Raw genomic sequence first — 20,068 nt, forward strand, 5'->3', positions numbered from 1 at the left:
TTGACACTGAACCATTCAGTTAGATACAGACCAGCTTCCCTCTCCAGCATCCCATTTAACACTGAACTATTCAGTTAGATACAGACCAGCTTCCCTCTCCAGCATCCCATTTAACACTGAACTATTCAGTTAGATACAGACCAGCTTCCCTCTCCAGCATCCCATTTAACACTGAACCATTCAGTTAGATACAGACCAGCTTCCCTCTCCAGCATCCCATTTAACACTGAACTATTCAGTTACAGACCAGCTTCCCTCTCCAGCATCCCATTTGACACTGAACTATTCAGTTAGATACAGACCAGCTTCCCTCTCCAGCATCCCATTTAACACTGAACTATTCAGTTACAGACCAGCTTCCCTCTCCAGCATCCCATTTGACACTGAACTATTCAGTTAGATACAGACCAGCTTCCCTCTCCAGCATCCCATTTAACACTGAACTATTCAGTTACAGACCAGCTTCCCTCTCCAGCATCCCATTTAACACTGAACTATTCAGTTACAGACCAGCTTCCCTCTCCAGCATCCCATTTGACACTGAACCATTCAGTTACAGACCAGCTTCCCTCTCCAGCATCCCATTTAACACTGAACTATTCAGTTACAGACCAGCTTCCCTCTCCAGCATCCCATTTAACACTGAACTATTCAGTTAGATACAGACCAGCTTCCCTCTCCAGCATCCCATTTAACACTGAGCCATTCAGTTAGATACAGACCAGCTTCCCTCTCCAGCATCCCATTTAACACTGAGCCATTCAGTTACAGACCAGCTTCCCTCTCCAGCATCCCATTTAACACTGAGCCATTCAGTTACAGACCAGCTTCCCTCTCCAGCATCCCATTTAACACTGAACTATTCAGTTAGATACAGACCAGCTTCCCTCTCCAGCATCCCATTTAACACTGAACCATTCAGTTACAGACCAGCTTCCCTCTCCAGCATCCCATTTAACACTGAACTATTCAGTTACAGACCAGCTTCCCTCTCCAGCATCCCATTTAACACTGAGCCATTCAGTTAGATACAGACCAGCTTCCCTCTCCAGCATCCCATTTAACACTGAGCCATTCAGTTACAGACCAGCTTCCCTCTCCAGCATCCCATTTAACACTGAACTATTCAGTTAGATACAGAGCAGCTTCCCTCTTAACACTGAACTATTCAGTTACAGACCAGCTTCCCTCTCCAGCATCCCATTTGACACTGAACTATTCAGTTACAGACCAGCTTCCCTCTCCAGCATCCCATTTGACACTGAACTATTCAGTTACAGACCAGCTTCCCTCTCCAGCATCCCATTTGACACTGAACTATTCAGTTAGATACAGACCAGCTTCCCTCTCCAGCATCCCATTTGACACTGAACTATTCAGTTACAGACCATCTTCCCTCTCCAGCATCCCATTTGACACTGCCTGCCCAGTTTACCACCACTGCTCTACGGCATATTCGATTGTGCTGCCCCATTTGAGTTTTGAATTATTTGTGAATTTTGAAGTTTAAGCCTCCTGTATTTAAATCCAGGCCATTAACAAACTGAGAAAAGCAAGTGAAATCAGGAGGGGGAGGAGTGAAGTAAACAGCTCGGGAAGTTGAGTGGGGAAAGAAGTACAGGGCTGGGGAAGAGGGAATCTGATAGGAGAGCACAGGCCATGGATGAAAGAAAAAGGAGCACCAGAGGGTAGAGGTAAGGGGATAGGGGGAAATGGGAATGGGGAACAGTGAGTATTTGAGTGATCAATGTTCATGCCATCAGGTTGGAGGCTACCCAGGCAGGATACAAGGTGGAACGTTGCAGGCCAGGCAGCATCTATAGGGAGAAGTACAGTCGATGTTTCGAGCCGAGACCCTTCGTCAGGGCTAACTGAGAGAAGGGATAGTAAGAGATTTGAAAGTGGGAGGGGGAGGGGAAGATCCGAAATGATAGAAGACCGGAGGGGGTGGGATAAAGCTAAGCGCTTGAAAGGTGATTGGCAAAAGGGATACAGAGCTGGAGAAGGGGAAGGATCATGGGACAGGAGGCCTGGGGAGAAAGAAAGGGGAAGGGGAGCACCAGAGGGAGATGGAGAGCAGGCAAGGAGTGATTGTGAGAGGGACAGAGAGAGAAAAAAAGTGAGAAAAGGGGGGGGGACGGGACGGGGGGAATAATAAATAAATAAATAGATAGATAGATAGATAGATAGATAGATAGACAGATAGATAGATAGATAGATAGATAGATAGATAGATAGATAGATAGATAAATAAATAAATAAATAAGGGATGGGGTAAGAAGGGGAGGAAGGGCATTAACGGAAGTTAGAGAAATCAGGTTGGAGGCTACCCAGACGGAATATCAGGTGTTGTTCCTCCAACCTAGAGGTGGCGGAAGTTACGGAGAATTATACGTTGGACCCGGAGGCTGGTGGGGAGGTAGGTGAGGACAAGGGGAACCCTATCCTGAGTGAGGTAGCGGGCAGATGTGCGGGAAATGGGAGAGATGCCTTTGAGAGCAGAGTTGATGGTGGGGGAAGGGAAGCCCCTTTGTTTAAAAAAGGAAGACATCTTCGTCCTGGAATGAAAAGCCTCATCCTGAGAGCAGATGTGGCGGACACGGAGGAATTGTGAGAAGGGGATGTCATTTTTGCAAGAGACAGGGTGGTTAAAGATATAGTCCAGGTAGCTGTGAGAGAGAGGACATCACAGACAGTGAAGCGTCTCACCACTGTGCTCATCTCTCCCCCCCCCCCTCCACTTTCTGCTTTCCACAGGGATCGCTCCCTACATGACTCCCTTCTCCGTTTGTCCCTCCCCACTGACCTCCCTCCTGGCAAACGGAACAAGTGCTACACTTGCCCCTACACCTCCTTACTCACTACCATTCAGGGCCCCAAACAGGCCTTCCAGGTGAGGTGACACTTCACCCGAGTCTGCTGGGCTCATCTACTGTATCCGGTTGTCCCGATGTGACCCCTGCATATCGGGGAGACCACTTCACCGAGCTCCTACACTTCATCCACTAGAAAAAGCGAGATCTCCCAGTGGCCACCCATTCTTAACTACTTCCCATTCCAACATGTCAGTCCACGGTCTCCTCTATTGTCGCGATGAAGTCACACTCAGCTTGGAGGGAAAACACCTTATATTTCATCTGGGTAGCCTCCGAATTGAAGGCATGGACATCAATTTCTTGAACTTCTGACAATGCTTCCCCCCTCCCCTTCACCATTCCCTCTGGTGCTCCTCCCACATTTCTTTCTTCCATGACCTGTCCTCGCCTATCAGATTCCCCCCTCTCCAATCAACTTCACCCCTCCTCCTCCCCTCCCAGTTTCACCTATCACCTTGTGGTTCTTCCTCCCCTCCTGCACTCTCTTACTCCAACTCCTCATCTCCCCTCACCACCTCCCCAGTCCTGCCTCAGGGTCTCGGCCCGAAACGTTGACTGTCCTTTTGTCCACAGACGCTGCCTGGCCTGCCGAGTTCCTCCAGCATTTTCTGTGTGTTGCTTGGATTTCCAGCATCTGCAGATTTTCCCTTGTTTCAAATTCCTCACACCGAGGCAGGTTTCAGATGTTTTGGCAGCCACAGTGATCATCATGGACTGCAGGATCCTGCCCGCTGTGGAGATTCAGTGGGGGCTATGTTTTCCCAGCACTCAGCTTGACAACACTGGTACAGGGCTGTAACGGGACAGATGGTTTCTGCAATCGTACACGCAGTGCAAAGAATAACAAACAGATGGAGATCTGATTAACCTGCTGCTTACAAACAAGAGGAAGTCTGCAGATGCTGGAAATCCAAGCAACACACAACACGCTGGAAACCATCATAGGAAACATCCTCTCCACATCCACCCTATGTAGTCCTTTCAACATTCGGTAGGTTTCAATGAGATCCCCCCAACAATCTTCTAAATTCCAGTGAGTACAGGCCCAAAGCGGCCAAACTCTCCTCATATGTTAACCCCTTCAGTCCCAGAATCATCCTTGTGAACCTCCTCTGGACCCTCTCCAGTAAGAACACATCCTTTCTGAAATATAGGGCCCAGAACTGTTGATAATACTTCATGTGCGGCCTGACTAGTGTTTTATAAAGGCTCAGCATTATCTCCTGGTTTTTATATTCTATTCCCCTTGAAATCAATGCCAACATTGCATTTGCCTTCTTTACCACAGACTCAACCTGTAAATTAACCTTCAACAGATTTCAATAGGTACATTTAATGCCAGAGAAATTAATACAATATACATCCTGAAATTCTTTTTCTCCTGGGAGTTTTGCACGAGACTCTCAAGTCCCTCTGCACCTCTGATGTTTGAACCTTCTCCCCATTTAAGTAACAGTCCACACTACTGTTCCTTTTACCAAAATGCATCATCATTCATTTCCTGTATTCCATCTGCCCGTTCTTCCAATTTGTCTAAAGCCCTAAAGCGATCGCATTGCTTCCTCAGCACCACCTACCCCTCCACCTGTCAACCTATCATCTGCAAATTTTGCCACAAAGCCTTTAATTCAGTGACAAACAACGTGAAAAGTAGTGGTGCCAATAGATAGATAGATAGATAGATAGATAGATACTTTATTCATCCCCATGGGGAAATTCAACTTTTTTCCCAATGTCCCATACACTTGTTGTAGCAAAACTAATTACATACAATACTTAACTCAGTAAAAAATATGATATGCATCTAAATCACTATCTCAAAAAGCATTAATAATAGCTTTTAAAAAGTTCTTAAGTCCTGGCGGTAGAATTGTTAAGCCTAATGGCATTGGGGAGTATTGACCTCTTCATCCTGTCTGAGGAGCATTGTATCGATAGTAACCTGTCGCTGAAACTGCTTCTCTGTCTCTGGATGGTGCTATGTAGAGGATGTTCAGAGGATACTGACCCCTGAGGAAGATCACTAGTCACTGGCAGCCCCCTTTATTCCCAGTATCCATGTTAGTGGATTTGTCAAGGAATTACTTTCTGTAATGTGTAACCTTAGAATGGGATGATACACATCATGTTGATAATCACTGTATGGGTGTGATTTAAGTCTCTGGATGTCAGGCGATTTCCTTGGATGTGCTTGACTAAACTGGTAAAAGGAGGAAGTTGTTTTTTTACTAACGACTGCGAGGCATAAGACAGAATGAACTCCCTACACCCATCAGAGTTTTGAACAATGAGGAATAATCTGACTGAATCACATGGTTCTGAGGGACATTAATAGGGAGAGTGCTGAGAGGATGTTTCCCCTGATGGGATATCTCAGGGTAAGTCAACAGGGTTTCACAATGAGGGCGTTACCCTTTTAAGATAAAGCTGGAGGAATTTCTCTCTTTGAAGTTCTCTGCCTCTGTGAAGAAGACTGCCAGATGTCTTAAATATTAGGAGCATGGGGAGAGAGCAGGAAAATGGCAAATGGATCAGTCATTAGCATTCTGAATGGCAAAGCAGGTTCAAGTGAAAAAGTCAATCGTGCAGAGGATGTGGAGATATAGATAGGCGAAGTAGTTGTGCAAGAGTCCAGCAGATGGAGCACAACGTTGGTAAAACCAAGGTTATCCACTTGGGAAGGAAAAACAGAAGGTAATGGCGAAAGTCTGCAGCAGGTGACTGTGCAGAAAGGATTGGGAGTGTCAGTGCAACAGGATATCAAGGCAGCAAATGGAACAATGGCCTTCACTGCTAAAGGGATTGAATTTAAGAGCAGAGTGGTTATGCAACGGTACAGGGAACTGTTGAGGCCGCACCTGGAGTACTGCGAGCAGTTCAGGTCTCCTTACTCGAGGAAGGGTATATTGGCTTTGGAGGTGTACAGATGGGGGCCAGTAGGTTGATCCTGAAGATGTGGGGGGGGGGGGGGGGGGGGTTAGCCTATGAGGAGAAATTGAGTCACCTGGGACTACACTCACTGGAATTCAAAAGGATCAGAAGGGATCTTGGAGAAACATAAAATTATGAAAAGGATAGAAAAGATAGAAGCAGGAAATTTGTTTCCACTGGCGAGACTAGAACGAGGGGACGTAGCCCCGAGATTTAGGGGAGTATTTTTAGGATGGGGATGAGGAGGACCCAGAGGGTAGTGAATTTGTGCATTTATTAATTCAGGCTACTTTATTAAATATACTTAAGACATAGTTAAGATAGGTTTTGCACAGTAGGAGAATCAAGGGTTGTGAGGAAAAGGTGGGTGGAACCGAGTCCACGGCCAGATCAGCCTGAATGTTGGAGCGGATTCACAACTCCATGTGCACAAAGGACTGCTTACACAGCAAGAGGCAACAGCCCATCGGGAAACCACGCACCCCTCCCCTTGTGAACTCACCATACTGCTGGGAGTCATCTGTCCACTGAGGGCTGTGGTCCGGGTAGTCAGCTGGAACACTGAGCTGGAGCGGGGGAACACTGGGGAGACTCTTGTCATCTGATTAAAAAGAGATCACATCAACATCATCTCAAGTAATCAGCATCTCCAGCCAGCCATCCGGAGGAGTTACGGCGCAGGAGCATGCACCAGGTGACTCAGGAATCTCTCAACATCCATGCTCCACATCACGAGAATAACAACATTGGTCCGAAACGCCTTTACTCACCCAGCTTGCATATGAGGTGGACTGTTCCATTGTTGCTGCAGTGGGAAGGGTCCAAATTCACCAGGAATTTTGGATTTAGCCGTGCGACCTCCCCCTGTAAAACATTGGGAATGGTTTGTCTCTCGTCCTCTTCGTGCCTGCGTTTCCGAGCAGGGATCAGAGGGGCCCTGTGTGGAAAACATTCCTGGTCATTGGCCAAGTATACTGGCTGACATCGTTCATGTTATAAAGCTTCTTCAGTGCTGCACTATCAATGAAAATTACTTTAAAATTTGTTACGTGTTCTTTCCTGATTCAGTTCACGTTATTCACATATGTACTCTCAAACAAAGGAGATGACACATGTTCAAGGCCACAGGAAAACACTTTATTAGAACTAGCACAAATGCAAAACAAAAGAACAAACTTCTACAGCAGCAAGTAGAAGCAGTGCAGAAATCAGAGTAATACTCAAAATCCTCCAAATGAGGAATGCAGCCTCTCCCCTCTCCCTCTGTCTGACATACCGTCGTCCCCTACCTGAGCACTAGTCATCAGCCAGGATAAAACTCTCTCCTCTTGCACCAAAACAGGTGCCCCTTTTATACCTTTCAAACCCTTACCACTGGTACTTCTCCATACATTTGGTGCCTGTACCTATGCAATGACCTCACTTTCTCTACAAGCTAACAAGCACCTCTTCCTACAGAATTCCATTTTATTTTAACACAGCATGGAGGAATCACATTTAACTTCTCCCTCACACATAAGTTGTTTGCAGTAAAAGTCCAGACCCACTATTGGCCACTCTACCTTGTTCACAATTACTACAGGGCATTAGCAACTACGTCCGCCGTGTCGTATCAGTGAGGTCCCACCTACCAGCGTGTAGTGTGTCAGAAACTACGTCCGCCCTGTCGTATCAGTGAGGTCCCACCTACCATTGTGTAGTGTGTCAGAAACTACGTCCGCCGTGTCGTATCAGTGAGGTCCCACCTACCATCGTGTAGTGTGTCAGAAACTACGTCCGCCGTGTCGTATCAGTGAGGTCCCACCCACCATTGTGTAGTGTGTCAGAAACTACGTCCGCCGTGTCGTATCAGTGATGTCCCACCCACCATTGTGTAGTGTGTCAGAAACTACGTCCGCCGTGTCGTATCACTGAGGTCCCACCCACCATCGTGTAGTGTGTCAGAAACTACGTCCGCCGTGTCGTATCAGTGAGGTCCCACCCACCATTGTGTAGTGTGTCAGAAACTACGTCCGCCGTGTCGTATCACTGAGGTCCCACCTACCATTGTGTAGTGTGTCAGAAACTACGTCCGCCGTGTCGTATCAGTGAGGTCCCACCCACCATTGTGTAGTGTGTCAGAAACTACGTCCGCCGTGTCGTATCAGTGAGGTCCCACCTACCATTGTGTAGTGTGTCAGAAACTACGTCCGCCGTGTTGTATCAGTGAGGTCCCACCCACCACTGTGTAGTGTGTCAGAAACTACGTCCGCCGTGTCGTATCAGTGAGGTCCCACCCACCATTGTGTAGTACGTCAGAAACTACGTCCGCCGTGTCGTATCACTGAGGTCCCACCCACCACTGTGTAGTGTGTCAGAAACTACGTCCGCCGTGTCGTATCACTGAGGTCCCACCCACCACTGTGTAGTGTGTCAGAAACTACGTCCGCCGTGTCGTATCAGTGAGGTCCCACCCACCATTGTGTAGTGTGTCAGAAACTACGTCCGCCGTGTCGTATCAGTGAGGTCCCACCCACCATTGTGTAGTGTGTCAGAAACTACGTCCGCCGTGTCGTATCAGTGAGGTCCCACCCACCATTGTGTAGTGTGTCAGAAACTACGTCCGCCGTGTCGTATCAGTGATGTCCCACCCACCATTGTGTAGTGTGTCAGAAACTACGTCCGCCGTGTCGTATCACTGAGGTCCCACCCACCATTGTGTAGTGTGTCAGAAACTACGTCCGCCGTGTCGTATCAGTGAGGTCCCAACGATCATCGTGTAGTGTGTCAGAAACTACGTCCGCCGTGTCGTATCAGTGATGTCCCACCCACCATTGTGTAGTGTGTCAGAAACTACGTCCGCCGTGTCGTATCAGTGAGGTCCCACCGATCATCGTGTAGTGTGTCAGAATCTACGTCCGTCGTGTCGTATCAGTGAGGTCCCACCTACCATTGTGTAGTGTGTCAGAAACTACGTCCGCTGTGTCGTATCACTGAGGTCCCACCCACCACAGTGTAGTGTGTCAGAAACTACGTCCGCCGTGTCGTATCACTGAGGTCCCACTGTCCAAGTCACTGATCAGGGCTTCTTCCATCTCGCTCCACCTTCAATCAACATGGAGAACTAAAAGCACCCTTTAGAATTAATCTCAACTGACCGAACAGTGAGCGGGAAGGATTACCCTAAACTGTTGATCACTCCGTTCCCAGCAATGGGGCTCGTCACTACCTGCGATTCCAAACCAACATTCCCAACCAGTCTGGTCTGGACAACAGGGCCAGGTAACCTCAGTGCCTCGACACTGAAGTACAGTCATGACTGACTCGATCACTACCCAGTGAACAGCCAAGGAGAGGTTAACAAACGGGAAACACGCCTCTGTGTGGGGGGGGGGGGGGGGGGGAATAAAATTCAGGACCAAAGCTACAGAATTATGTAAAGTGTGTTTAAGTGCTTCACATAGTGTGGTAGCCTGTCAACCAGAGATGTAAGCAGGAGATGCACATTGTCTCCGGTGTTTCTGTGTGGAGTTTGTACATTCCCCGAGACTGCTTGAAGCCCCCCCGACCCGCTATCCTGGCTTCCTCTGACAGATGTGCAGGGTGGTGATAGAATCTGGGCTGGAGTTGATGTGAACATGGAAGAGTAAAATGGAATTAATGAGTTGGCAGCGACTCGGTGGTCTAAATGGCCTGTTTCCAAGCTGTATGACTCCATCAATAGTACAGCCAGAACAGATCATGAACTAGATATTCATGTTTGCTTCCAGATTCTCGGAAGCCTTTCCTCTGGAAGGTGCAAATCTGACAGTACAGGACACATCCCCTCGGTTGTATTGACTGGCACCTCATTCACCAGCCCTAGCATACCACGGCTACAAAGTAGACCATCCACAAAACGCTCTACAAAAAATCAAACCCGTTTCCTTCACCTGTGGCCTCTTATACCAGTCAGATCAAGAGCTACAGGCACACATCAGCACCTGAGAAGTCCCCCTAACAACACCTTCATCAACACTGGAACTTACCATCCAGAAACAAGGGCAGAACTGTTGTAGCCCGAGATATCACTACATTCACAAGACAATCTAGATTTACTGAGGCACTGAGAAGTGTAAACAGGGTCCACAGAGGGGAGACTGGATTCCATGACATGCCAAGCTGGGTCCACTATTCCCACAAAATACTGCAGGAACTCAGCAGGTCAGGCATCATCTATGGAAGGGAATAAATTTGATGTTTTGGGCTGAGACCCTTCATCAAGACTGAAAGGGAAGGGCCAGGAGCCAGGATGTGTTGTGGGGGGAGGGGGGGAGGCGAGGAAGAGTATTTGCTAGCAAATGATAGGTGAGACCAGCTGGAGGAGGAGATGGATACAAGAAAATGTCCTAGTCACTGAATATCCCTTGGAGCACAGTTAAGTCAATTTATCGAGAAATGGAAAGAATATGGTACAGCTGTAAATCTGCCGAGAGCAGACCGTCTTCAAAACCTGAGTGACTGTGCAAGAAGGGGACTAGTGAGGGAGGCCACTGAGCAATCTATGACAACTCTGGAGGAGTTACAAGCTTCAGTGGCTGACATGGGAGAGACTGACCATACAACAACCGTTGCCTGGGTGCTTCACCAGTCACAGCTTTATGGCAGAGTGGCAAAGAAAGAAACTGTTGAAAAAAACTCACATGAAATCTTGGCTACAGTTTGCCAGAAGGAATGGGGGAAACTCTGAAGTCAGCTGGAAGAAGGTTCTATGGTCTGATGAAATAAAAATTGAGCTTTTTGGTCATCAGACTACAACATTAAAAACACACCATCCCTACCGTGAAGCATGGTGGTGACTGCATCATGCTGTGGAGATGCTTCACTGCAACAGGCCCTGGAAGGCTTGTGAAATTAGAGGATAAAATGAATGTAACAAAATACAGGGAAATCCTGGAGGAAAACCTGATGCAGTCTACAAGACAAATGCGACCTGGGAGATTTGTTTTCCAGCAAGACAATAAGCCCAAGCATAAAGCCAAAGCTACACAGGAATAGCTTTAAAAACAATGAAGTTAATGTTCTGGAGTGGCCAAGTCAGAGTCCAGACCTCAATCCAATTGAGAATTTGTGACTAGATTTGAAAAGGGCTGTTCACTCACGATCCCCATGCAATCTGACAGACATTGAGCAGTTTTGTAAAGAAGAATGGGAAAATATTGCAGTGTCCAGATGTGCAAAGCTGATAGAGACCTATCCACACAGACTCACTCAAGGCTGTTATTGCTGCCAAAGGTCCACCTACTAATGTTATGATACCAGCCCCCTCCTTCCTGAGAATCGCCAGATCGCTATTAATTCGGGCCTTGGACTCAGGAAATGAGAGACAATGCAACGGATTTTGACCATTGTTCTTAGAGACACCTGTGTGGATAGCGACTCTATACTACGTGCCAGCTCTCAGGGCTACATGGACACCCTCGGGCAATGTGGGGTGGGGATTGTATCACCCTACCTTGATTGACATCTACAACTCTGCAAGTCAAGATAAAAAGGGGACTGCAGGAGGCAGTACCCCAGCGACGCACCAGAAGGAGACACCATCGCTCATCGCTCCCGTGATGACGGGAAGCTATTCGGAAGCCACGTGTGGTTCGGTTCCCCTAGCCTGGGGAGCGAGTGGCTGATAACACCGAAAAGGACTTCGAACTGACAACAGGGAACCCACGTTCCCGATTCAACGATTTGAGTCCAAAAGGCTGGCAAGTTTATTTTCTCACCAAAAATTCTCTCTCTCTCCAACATGTGAAACCCCAGCGGTCCCAAGAAGGCTAAAAGCCTGCATGAACTCCAGAGACTTTGATATTTCCATCAGACAATATTTTTACCCCTAGACAAACGATAGAGCTACTTCTTATTGTTGATTATTACTATACCCGCGCTTTAGATTGAGTATTGACGACGTATATTATCTGAATGTTTGTATTAACCTTACTTTTGTGCCCCTTTATAAATAAAAACGTTTAAAAATAGTACCATCAGACCTCTCTATCTTTGCTGGTAAGTGACCCAGTTACGGGGTTTCGTAACACTAAATACTGACTCGAAGGAGGTGAATACTAATGCAATCAATTATTTTGTGTTTTATACTCATAATTAATTTAGATCTCTTTTGTAGAGATCAGTTTTCACAATGACAAGAAAGAATCTTTCCGTTGGTCAATGTCAAAAAAGGCCAAACTAAATCCACTGTGATTCAATGCTGTAAGACAATAAAACATAAAAATTTCCGGGGGGGAGGGGGTGAATACTTTTTATAGGGACTGGAAACAAGAAAATGTGCTCTGCCCAAAGTCTTGGTTGACAAGATCTTGGAAGTTCTCTTTCCATCAGACCGTGTCTGCCCCAGTCCATGATGTGGGTGTAGTGTACATTGAGGAAGCTGGCAGAGGATGTGCATCAGCTGGGAAAATGGGTGAATATGGCAGATGGAATTTAATGCAGATAAGTGCAAGGTTTTGTACTTCAATGGGACCAACCACAGTAGGTCTTATACAGTGAACAGTCTTTAGTGTGAAAGACACTAGCAAAGTGCCAGAGGTCCGTGAGTGTCGTTGCTATTACAAGGGAAAAAGTGCCAGGCAAACTGAAAGGTCTTACGGTGGATAAGTCACCCGGACCAGATGGACGACATCCCAGAGTCCTGAGAGAGGTTGCTAAAGAGATAATGGATGCATCGGTTATGATCTTTCAAGAATCACTTGATTCTGGCATGGTCCCGGAGGACTGGAAAGTTGCAAATGTCACTCAATTTTTTAAGAAGGAAGGAAAGCAAAAGACATTATAGGCCAGTGTTGGAGTCTGTTATTACGGATGAGGTTTTGGGCTACTGGGAGACTAACAATAAAATAAGTTAATGATAGCTTTGTTTCTGTAAAGGGGAATTTTGCCTGACAATTCTGTTAGAGCTCTTTGAAGAAGTTACAAACAGGGTGGACAAAGGAGAGGCATAGAATTCATTTACTTGGATTTTCATAAGGCATTGAATAAGGTGCCACACATAAAGCTGCATAATAAGATGAAATCCTATGGAGTTACAGGAAAGATACTGGCATGGATAGAGGAATGGCTGACAGCCAGTGGGAATAAAGGGGTCCTTTTCTGTCTGGCTGCCAATGACTAGTGGTATTCCTCAGGGGTCAGTATTGGGACCATTACTTTTCACATTGTTTGTCAATGATTTACATAATGGAATTGATGGCTTTGTGGCAAAGTTTGCAGATGATACGAAGATAGGTGGAGGGGTTGGTAGTGCTGAGGAAGCAATGAAATTTCAGCAGGACTTATACTAATTGGAAGAATGGGCAAAAAAGTGGCAGATAGAATACAGTGTTGGAAAATGTATGACAATGTATTTTGGTAAAAGGAACAATAGTGCAGACTATAATCGAAATGGAGAGAAGGTTCAAACATCAGAGGTGCAGAGGGACTTGGAAGTCCTCATGAAAGACCCCAACAGATTAATTTACAGGTTGAGTCTGTGGTAAAGAAGGCAAATGCAACGTTGGCATTGATTTCAAGGGGGAAAGAATATAAAAGCAAGGAGATAATACTGAGGTTTTATAAGACAGTAGTCAGGCTGCACTTGGGAGTAGTGTCAACAGTTTTGGGCTCCGTATCTTAGAAAGGATGTGTTGTCATTGGAAAGAGGCCAGTAGAGGCTCACGAGGATGATTCTGGGAATAACACATGTGGAGCATTTGGCAGCTTTGGGCCTGTACTCACTGGAATTTAGAAGAATGGTGGGGGGAGATCTCATTGAAACCTAACAACTGCTGAAGGGACTACAGAGAGTGGATGTGGAGAGGATATTTCCTACGGTGGGGTTATTTAGAGCTAGAGGGCACAGCCTCAAAATTGAGGGATGATCTTTTAGAACAGGCATAAGGAGGATTTTTTTTTAAATTCAGAGAATAGTGAATCTGTGGAATGCTCTGCCACAGACTGCGTTGGAGAGGCCAAGTGGGTATATTTAAGGCAGGAATTAATGGTTTTCTGATTGGTCAGGGCACTAGAGGATATGGCAAGAAGGCAGGTGTATGGGGTTGAGTGGGATCTGGGATCTGCTAGGATGGAGTGGTGAAGCAGGCTCGATGGGCTGAATGGCCTAATTCTGCTCCTATGTCTTATGGGAATAGAGGGTATGTAATTGGTTGAAAGTGGCATCATTGGTAGATAAGATTATAAAGAAAGCTTTTGACACACTGGCTGTCATCGATCAATATACTGAGTACTGGATAGGAATGATATGATGAAGCTGTTTCAGATGTCGGGGAGGCCTAATTTGAGGTGTTGTGTGCAGTTTTGGTCACCTACCCTACAGGAAAGATGTAAACAAGGTTGAAAGAGTGCAGAGAACACTTACAGGGATGTTGCTGGGTCTGGAGGAGCTGAATTATCAGGGAAGATTAGGTTAGGTCTGTATTCTTAGAATGTAGACGTTTGAGAGGAGATCTGATAGAGGTATACAAAATTATGAGGAGTATCGATAGGGTAAATACAAGTAGGCTTTTTCCACTGAGGTTGGGTGGGACTACAACCAGAAGTCATGGCTTCAGGGTGAAAGGTGAAAAGTTTAAGGGGAGCATGAGGGGAAATGTCTTCACTCAGAGGGTCGTGAGAGTGTGGAGTGAGCTGTCAGCACAAGTGGTGCATGCCAGGTCAATTTCAACATCAACATCTAAGTTTGGATAAGTACATGGACAGTAGGGATATGGAGGGCTAGGGTCCCAGTACAGATCTTAAGAAGCGGGCAGTTAAAATGGATCTGGCATGGACTAGATGGGCCAAAGGGCCTGTTTCTGTGCTGTAGCTGTCTATGACTCCTCCATTCTTGGCTCTCAGTCGGCTGGAGTTTAGTGTTTGGATCACAGATGACCACACACACTATGGTTATCAGTGAGTTGTTATTCCTCGTGCAATCTCTCCATGCATTATGTCTTTCACGTTATGAGGTTTTTGTTGGATCTTGGCCTATCGATGTGCTGTTCCTTTTCTGAGATTTCCAGCTTGAACCCCTTGCATTTACAGTTCATTTTTTTCCAGGAACTCTGATGCTTTTCCCAACCTGGTCTCTGTGTTCAGCAAGAGGAGCCACAGGCCTCTTCAAAGATTTAATTGTGGTGGACCTTCGGGTGCTCCAGACACAGTGGACAAACTGCAGCTGCAATCTGTTGGCGAATTTTGGGTTATCTATGAGCGTTAGCTGAGGGAAGCTTTCCTTTCCTGCGTTGTCATTTTCAGGATCAGGTTTATTACCCATCCCTACTTGCTTTGGTGAAGGTGGGGCTGAGCTACCATTGCAGTGTTCTCCTGTAGTGCTGTATGGAGTTTCAGACCCAGGAACAATGGAGGAAATCAGGATGCTAAGCAACATGGAAAGGACCCTGGTGGTGATGTTCAAGAGAGACAAAAGAAATAGGAACACCTCTGGAGGCCTCTCGGCCTTCAGACATTAATTTTCTTGTGGTACTGTTTCTGTTGTCCCTGTTGCTTACTGAGCCAGTTGACGGAGATAAGAGAATGATTTGGCAGTAACTGGTGCAGCAGTCAGGAGCACTTAATATAACCAGCATGAGTGATTGCAATAATGCAATTTAACAGGAGGCACTGCTTGGATTGATGGGGTTGACATATGGCTCTGACGAAACAGTTGAGTTCCTAACATTTAATTAGGAGACTATATGTCTGTATTTCCACTGAGATCTATAAACCAGTAATCCATTTAGGTACTGTATATTTTCAAGAAAATTACATAAAATAAACCTAATTCTTGCACTTGGTGGGGAAATGCAGAATATTTTCTCTAAACTGAAGATTTATCAGAATCAGGTTTATCATCACCGGCATGTGACGTGAAATTTGTTAATTATGAGACTGCATTTGAGCTAGATGGGTAGATGGAAGTGTTGTATCACCACACTTCTTTCAGTAGAAGTGTTAATAGCAAAGTGGTAACACTTTACCAAAGAACTGAAATTCTGGGCACACACTCTTTCAACCAGTCGTACTTCTCACACAACCAATTTGCTTCACCTTAAATGGTATTTGTGAACACAGTACTTTGGCACTGGAACCTCGTGGGCTGCCCCCAGCACAATCCTCACTGATCTGATTTGTCTTAAGTGATGTATTTCACTTACGATCTTTCAATGTATATGTCACAAATAGAGCTAATCTTTAATCTGTTGTCTCCAGCTAAATAAGCATTGAGGAATTTAAATAAATACATTAATATTCCTCACATTATTTTCATACCACAGAATTATACGAAGTTATCTTTTCTATGATGTTACCTGCCAGCTCTGCAATTCTGCTATGGATTCTGGAGGTGTGGTCAGAAAGGATCCATTCCATCACAGCCACGTGCCGCCTCCGTGCAAGCAGGCCGTCTTTCTCAAGTACTCTTCAAAGCTACTCTTTTCCCAGTTAGGGTGAGGGTTTCTCCCTTGCCCGTCTGTAACTCTCCAATATTCAGTGATGCTAATGTGCTCTGAAAGTCTAGGTGAATTCTGTATTGTTTTCTCTATTCATTTATCCCACATCAACTCGATTTTTGAGTACTGAAATCCCCCATGTCCATCGTAACATTGCTTTTTCTATCTTCCGATGTAATCTGATCCCACATCCTGGCCATTGTTCAGATGCCTGTTATGTAACTCGAATCAGGGTCTTTTTACCCTTAGTTTCTTAACCCTACAGCTTCTGATACTGAATCACTTCCTTCAACCGATTTGATTTCATTTTTTTAAACCAACAGAGCCACCCCAACCTCTGCTCACCTTCAATAAGAAGTGATCCTGGGATTTTCTCTCCCAGATGTGACCTTCCTTCAACCACAACTCAATCATATCCGCCAATCTCTAAATGTGCTACAAGACCATCTACCTTAGTTTGTATACTGTGTGCATTCGAATACAGCACCTTCAATCCTGTGTTCATCACCCTTTTCAATTGTGACCCCACGTAGCATGAAGTTAATCCCGTCCTTTTCTAAACTCTTTCCATTAGAGAAAAGGCAATTCTGGATTGGGTGTTGTGTAATAAACCAGATTTGATTAGAAAGCTTAATGTAAAGGAAGCCTTTGAAGACAGTAATGAAAATACAATATGCTGCAGTTTGAGGGGGAAGAGATCTAAAATCAGATGCTTTGGTATTACAATGGAGAAAAAGGATCTACAGAGACACGAGAGAGGAGCTGGCCAAAGTTGGGGGCACCAGCAGAGATGACAGTACAGCAACAACGGTTGAAGTTCCTGGAAGACACAGGATTGGTTCATCACAAAGTAGAAGTAGTATTCTGAAGGGAGGTTGAGGCAACTGCGGCTGATAATGAAAACCAAAGCAAAAGAGGATACAATATAACACAAATCAGAGGGAAGATGGAGGATTGAGAGCATTTTAAAAAACCAACAGAGGGCAACTAAAAAAGCATTAAGGAGAAAGACGATGAAATACGAAGTAAGCTAACCAATAATATAAAACAGGGTATCAAAGAAGATTTTACAGATACGTAGAGTAAAAGAGAGTCAGGCGTGGACATCAGATTGCTGGAAAGTGATGCTGGAGAGGTAGTAAGGAGAATAAAGAAGTGGCGGATGAACTGAATAAGAATTTTGCGCCAGCCTTCACTGTGGAAGACACCAGCAGCATGCCAGAAGTTAGACCTTAAGACATAGGAATAGAATTAGGCCATCTGGCCCATTGAGTCTTCTCTACCATTCAATCAAGACTGATCCTTTCTTCTATCTCCTCTTCAACCCCAGTTCCCAGCCTTCTCCCCGTATCCTTTGATGCCATGTCCAATCAAGAACCTATCAAACTCTGCCTTAAATACACCCAACGACCTGGCCACCACAGCTGCACGTGACAATAAATTCCACAAATTCACCACCCTTTAGTTAAAGAAATTTCTCTGCATCTGAGTGGAGTAACATTTGCAATTTTCCAGTCCTCTGGCACCATGCCAGCATCCAATGATTTTTGAAAGATCATTTCTAATGCCACCACAATCTCTAATTCTACCTCTTTCAGAACCCTAGGGTGCAGTTCCTCTGGTCTGGGTGACTTATGTACCTTTAGGTCTTCCAGCTTTTTAAGCACCTTCTCTCTTGTAACAGTAACTGTACTCACTTCTCTTCCCTCACACACTACAACATCAGGCACAGTGCTAGTGTCTTCCACAGTGAAGAATGATGCAAAATACTCATTTAGTTCATCAGCCATTTCCTTGTCCCCCGTTATTATTTCTCATGCCTCATTTCCTAGTGGTCCTATATCCACTCTCATTTCTCTTTTATTTTTAACATACTTGAAAAAAATTTTACTATCCACTTTGTTATTATTTGCTAGCTTGCTTTCATATTTCATTTTCTCTCTTCCAAAATTTTTTCAGTTGCGCTCTGTAGGCTTTAAAAAAATTTCTGAATCCTCTATCTGCCCACTCATTTTTGCTTTGTTGTATGCCCTTTCTTTTGCTTTTACAATAACTGTGACTTCCCTTGCCAGCCACGGTTGCACTATTTTACCTTTTGAATTTTACACATGGAATACACATGTTCTGCACCTTCCTCATTTTTCCCAGAAACGCACACCATTGCTGCTCTGCTGTCATCTCTGCCAGCAGCTCGTTCCAATTTACTTTGGCCAACTCCTCTCTCATACCACTGTGATTTCCCCTACTCCACTGAAATACTGCTACGTCAGACTTTACTTTCTCCCTATCAGATTTCAAGTTGAACACAATCACATTGTGATCACTGGTTCCTGAGGGTTCTTTTACCTGAAGCTCCCTAATCGCCTCTGGTTCATTACATCACACCCAGTCCAGTATAGCAGATCCCCTAGTAGGCTCAACAACAAACTACTCTAAAAAGCTGTCTAGCATGCATTCAACAAACTCACTCTCTTGAGAACCATTACCAACCTGATTTTCTCAAACGACCTGCATGTTAATATTTCCTATGACTATCATAACATTGCCCTTTCGACTTTTCTATTTCCTGTTGTAATTTGTGGTCCACATCCCAGCCACTGTTGGGAGGCCTGTATATAACTACCACCAGGGTCCTGTTATCCTCGCAGTTTCTTAACTCAACCCACAAGGACTCAGCATCTTCCGATCCTATGTCACATCTTTCTACTGATTTGATGGCATTCTTTACCAGCAGAGCCACACATCCCCTCTGCCTACCTTCCTATCCCTCCAATACAACGTGTAACCTTGGACATTCAGCTCCCAACTACAACCATCCTTCAGTGATGGCCACAACATCATACCTGACAATCCGTAATGGTGCAACAAGATCATCCATTTTATTTCTTATACCATGTGCATTTAGATACAACACCTTGAGTACTGTATTTGCTATCCTTTCTGATTCTGCATCCCTAATGATTTGATACTCAGCCTGTTGGCTGCAAATGAGTCCCATCACCTGCCTGCCCTTCCTGACAGTCTGACTGCATGCTATCTTTACTTTTCACCACCCATCCTATTCTGGGTCCCTTCACTTCAGTTCTTACCCCCCCCCCCCACCAAGTTAGTTTAAACCCTCCCCAACAGCTCCAGCAGACCTGCCTCCAAGAATATCGGTCTCCCTCGGGTTCAGGTGCAACCCGTCACTTTTGAACAGGTTATACCTCTCCCAGTAGAGATCCCAGTGATCCAAGAACCTGAAGCCCTTCCCCCTTCTCAGCCATGCATTAATCTGCCAAATCATCCTGTTTCTACCCTCACTGATACATGGCACAAGTAGCAACCCAGAAATTACCTCCCTGGAGGTCCTGCTTCTCAGCTTTCTACCTAGCTCTCTAAAATCTCTTTTCAGGACCTCTTTGCTTTTCCTTCCTATGTCATTGGTACCAGTATGTACCAAGACATCTGGCTGCTCTCCCTCCCCATCCCCCTCCCTCTCCATGGTGTGGATGCGATCTGAGACATCCTTGACCCTGGCACCTGGGAGGCGACACACCATCCGGGTGTCCCGATCATGCCCACAGAATCTCCTGTCTGTTCCCCTCACTATCGAGTCCCCTATCCCTACCGCTCCCTTCTTTCCCTTTCCCTTCTGCACTATGACCCATGCTCAGAGCCTGTAACCCGGTCACCGTGGCATTCTCCCAGGTGGTCATCCCCCACAACAGTATCCAAAGCGGTATACTTGTTATTGAGGGGAATGGCCACTGGGGTTTCAGCTCTAACTGCCTGTTTCCATTTCTCCTGATGGTCACCCAGCTACTC

At 45.6% G+C, this 20,068-nt stretch overlaps 1 protein-coding gene across 3 annotated transcripts in view; it reads right to left on the reverse strand.

Annotated features, from left to right (window-relative positions):
- med15 (mediator complex subunit 15) overlaps positions 1-20,068 on the reverse strand; it is a 188,429-nt gene that overhangs the window by 13,607 nt on the left and 154,754 nt on the right. For all 3 annotated transcript variants that reach the window (XM_073055608.1, XM_073055607.1, XM_073055606.1), the window contains 2 exons: positions 6,578-6,744; positions 6,310-6,408 (listed from right to left, as the gene is read on the reverse strand). In XM_073055608.1, the coding sequence (XP_072911709.1) occupies positions 6,310-6,408; positions 6,578-6,744 (266 nt within the window). The remainder of the gene's footprint in view (positions 1-6,309; positions 6,409-6,577; positions 6,745-20,068) is intronic.

The sequence above is a fragment of the Hemitrygon akajei genome, chromosome 9 (genome assembly GCF_048418815.1).
Source record: "Hemitrygon akajei chromosome 9, sHemAka1.3, whole genome shotgun sequence".
In the NCBI taxonomy this organism is placed as follows: domain Eukaryota; kingdom Metazoa; phylum Chordata; class Chondrichthyes; order Myliobatiformes; family Dasyatidae; genus Hemitrygon; species Hemitrygon akajei.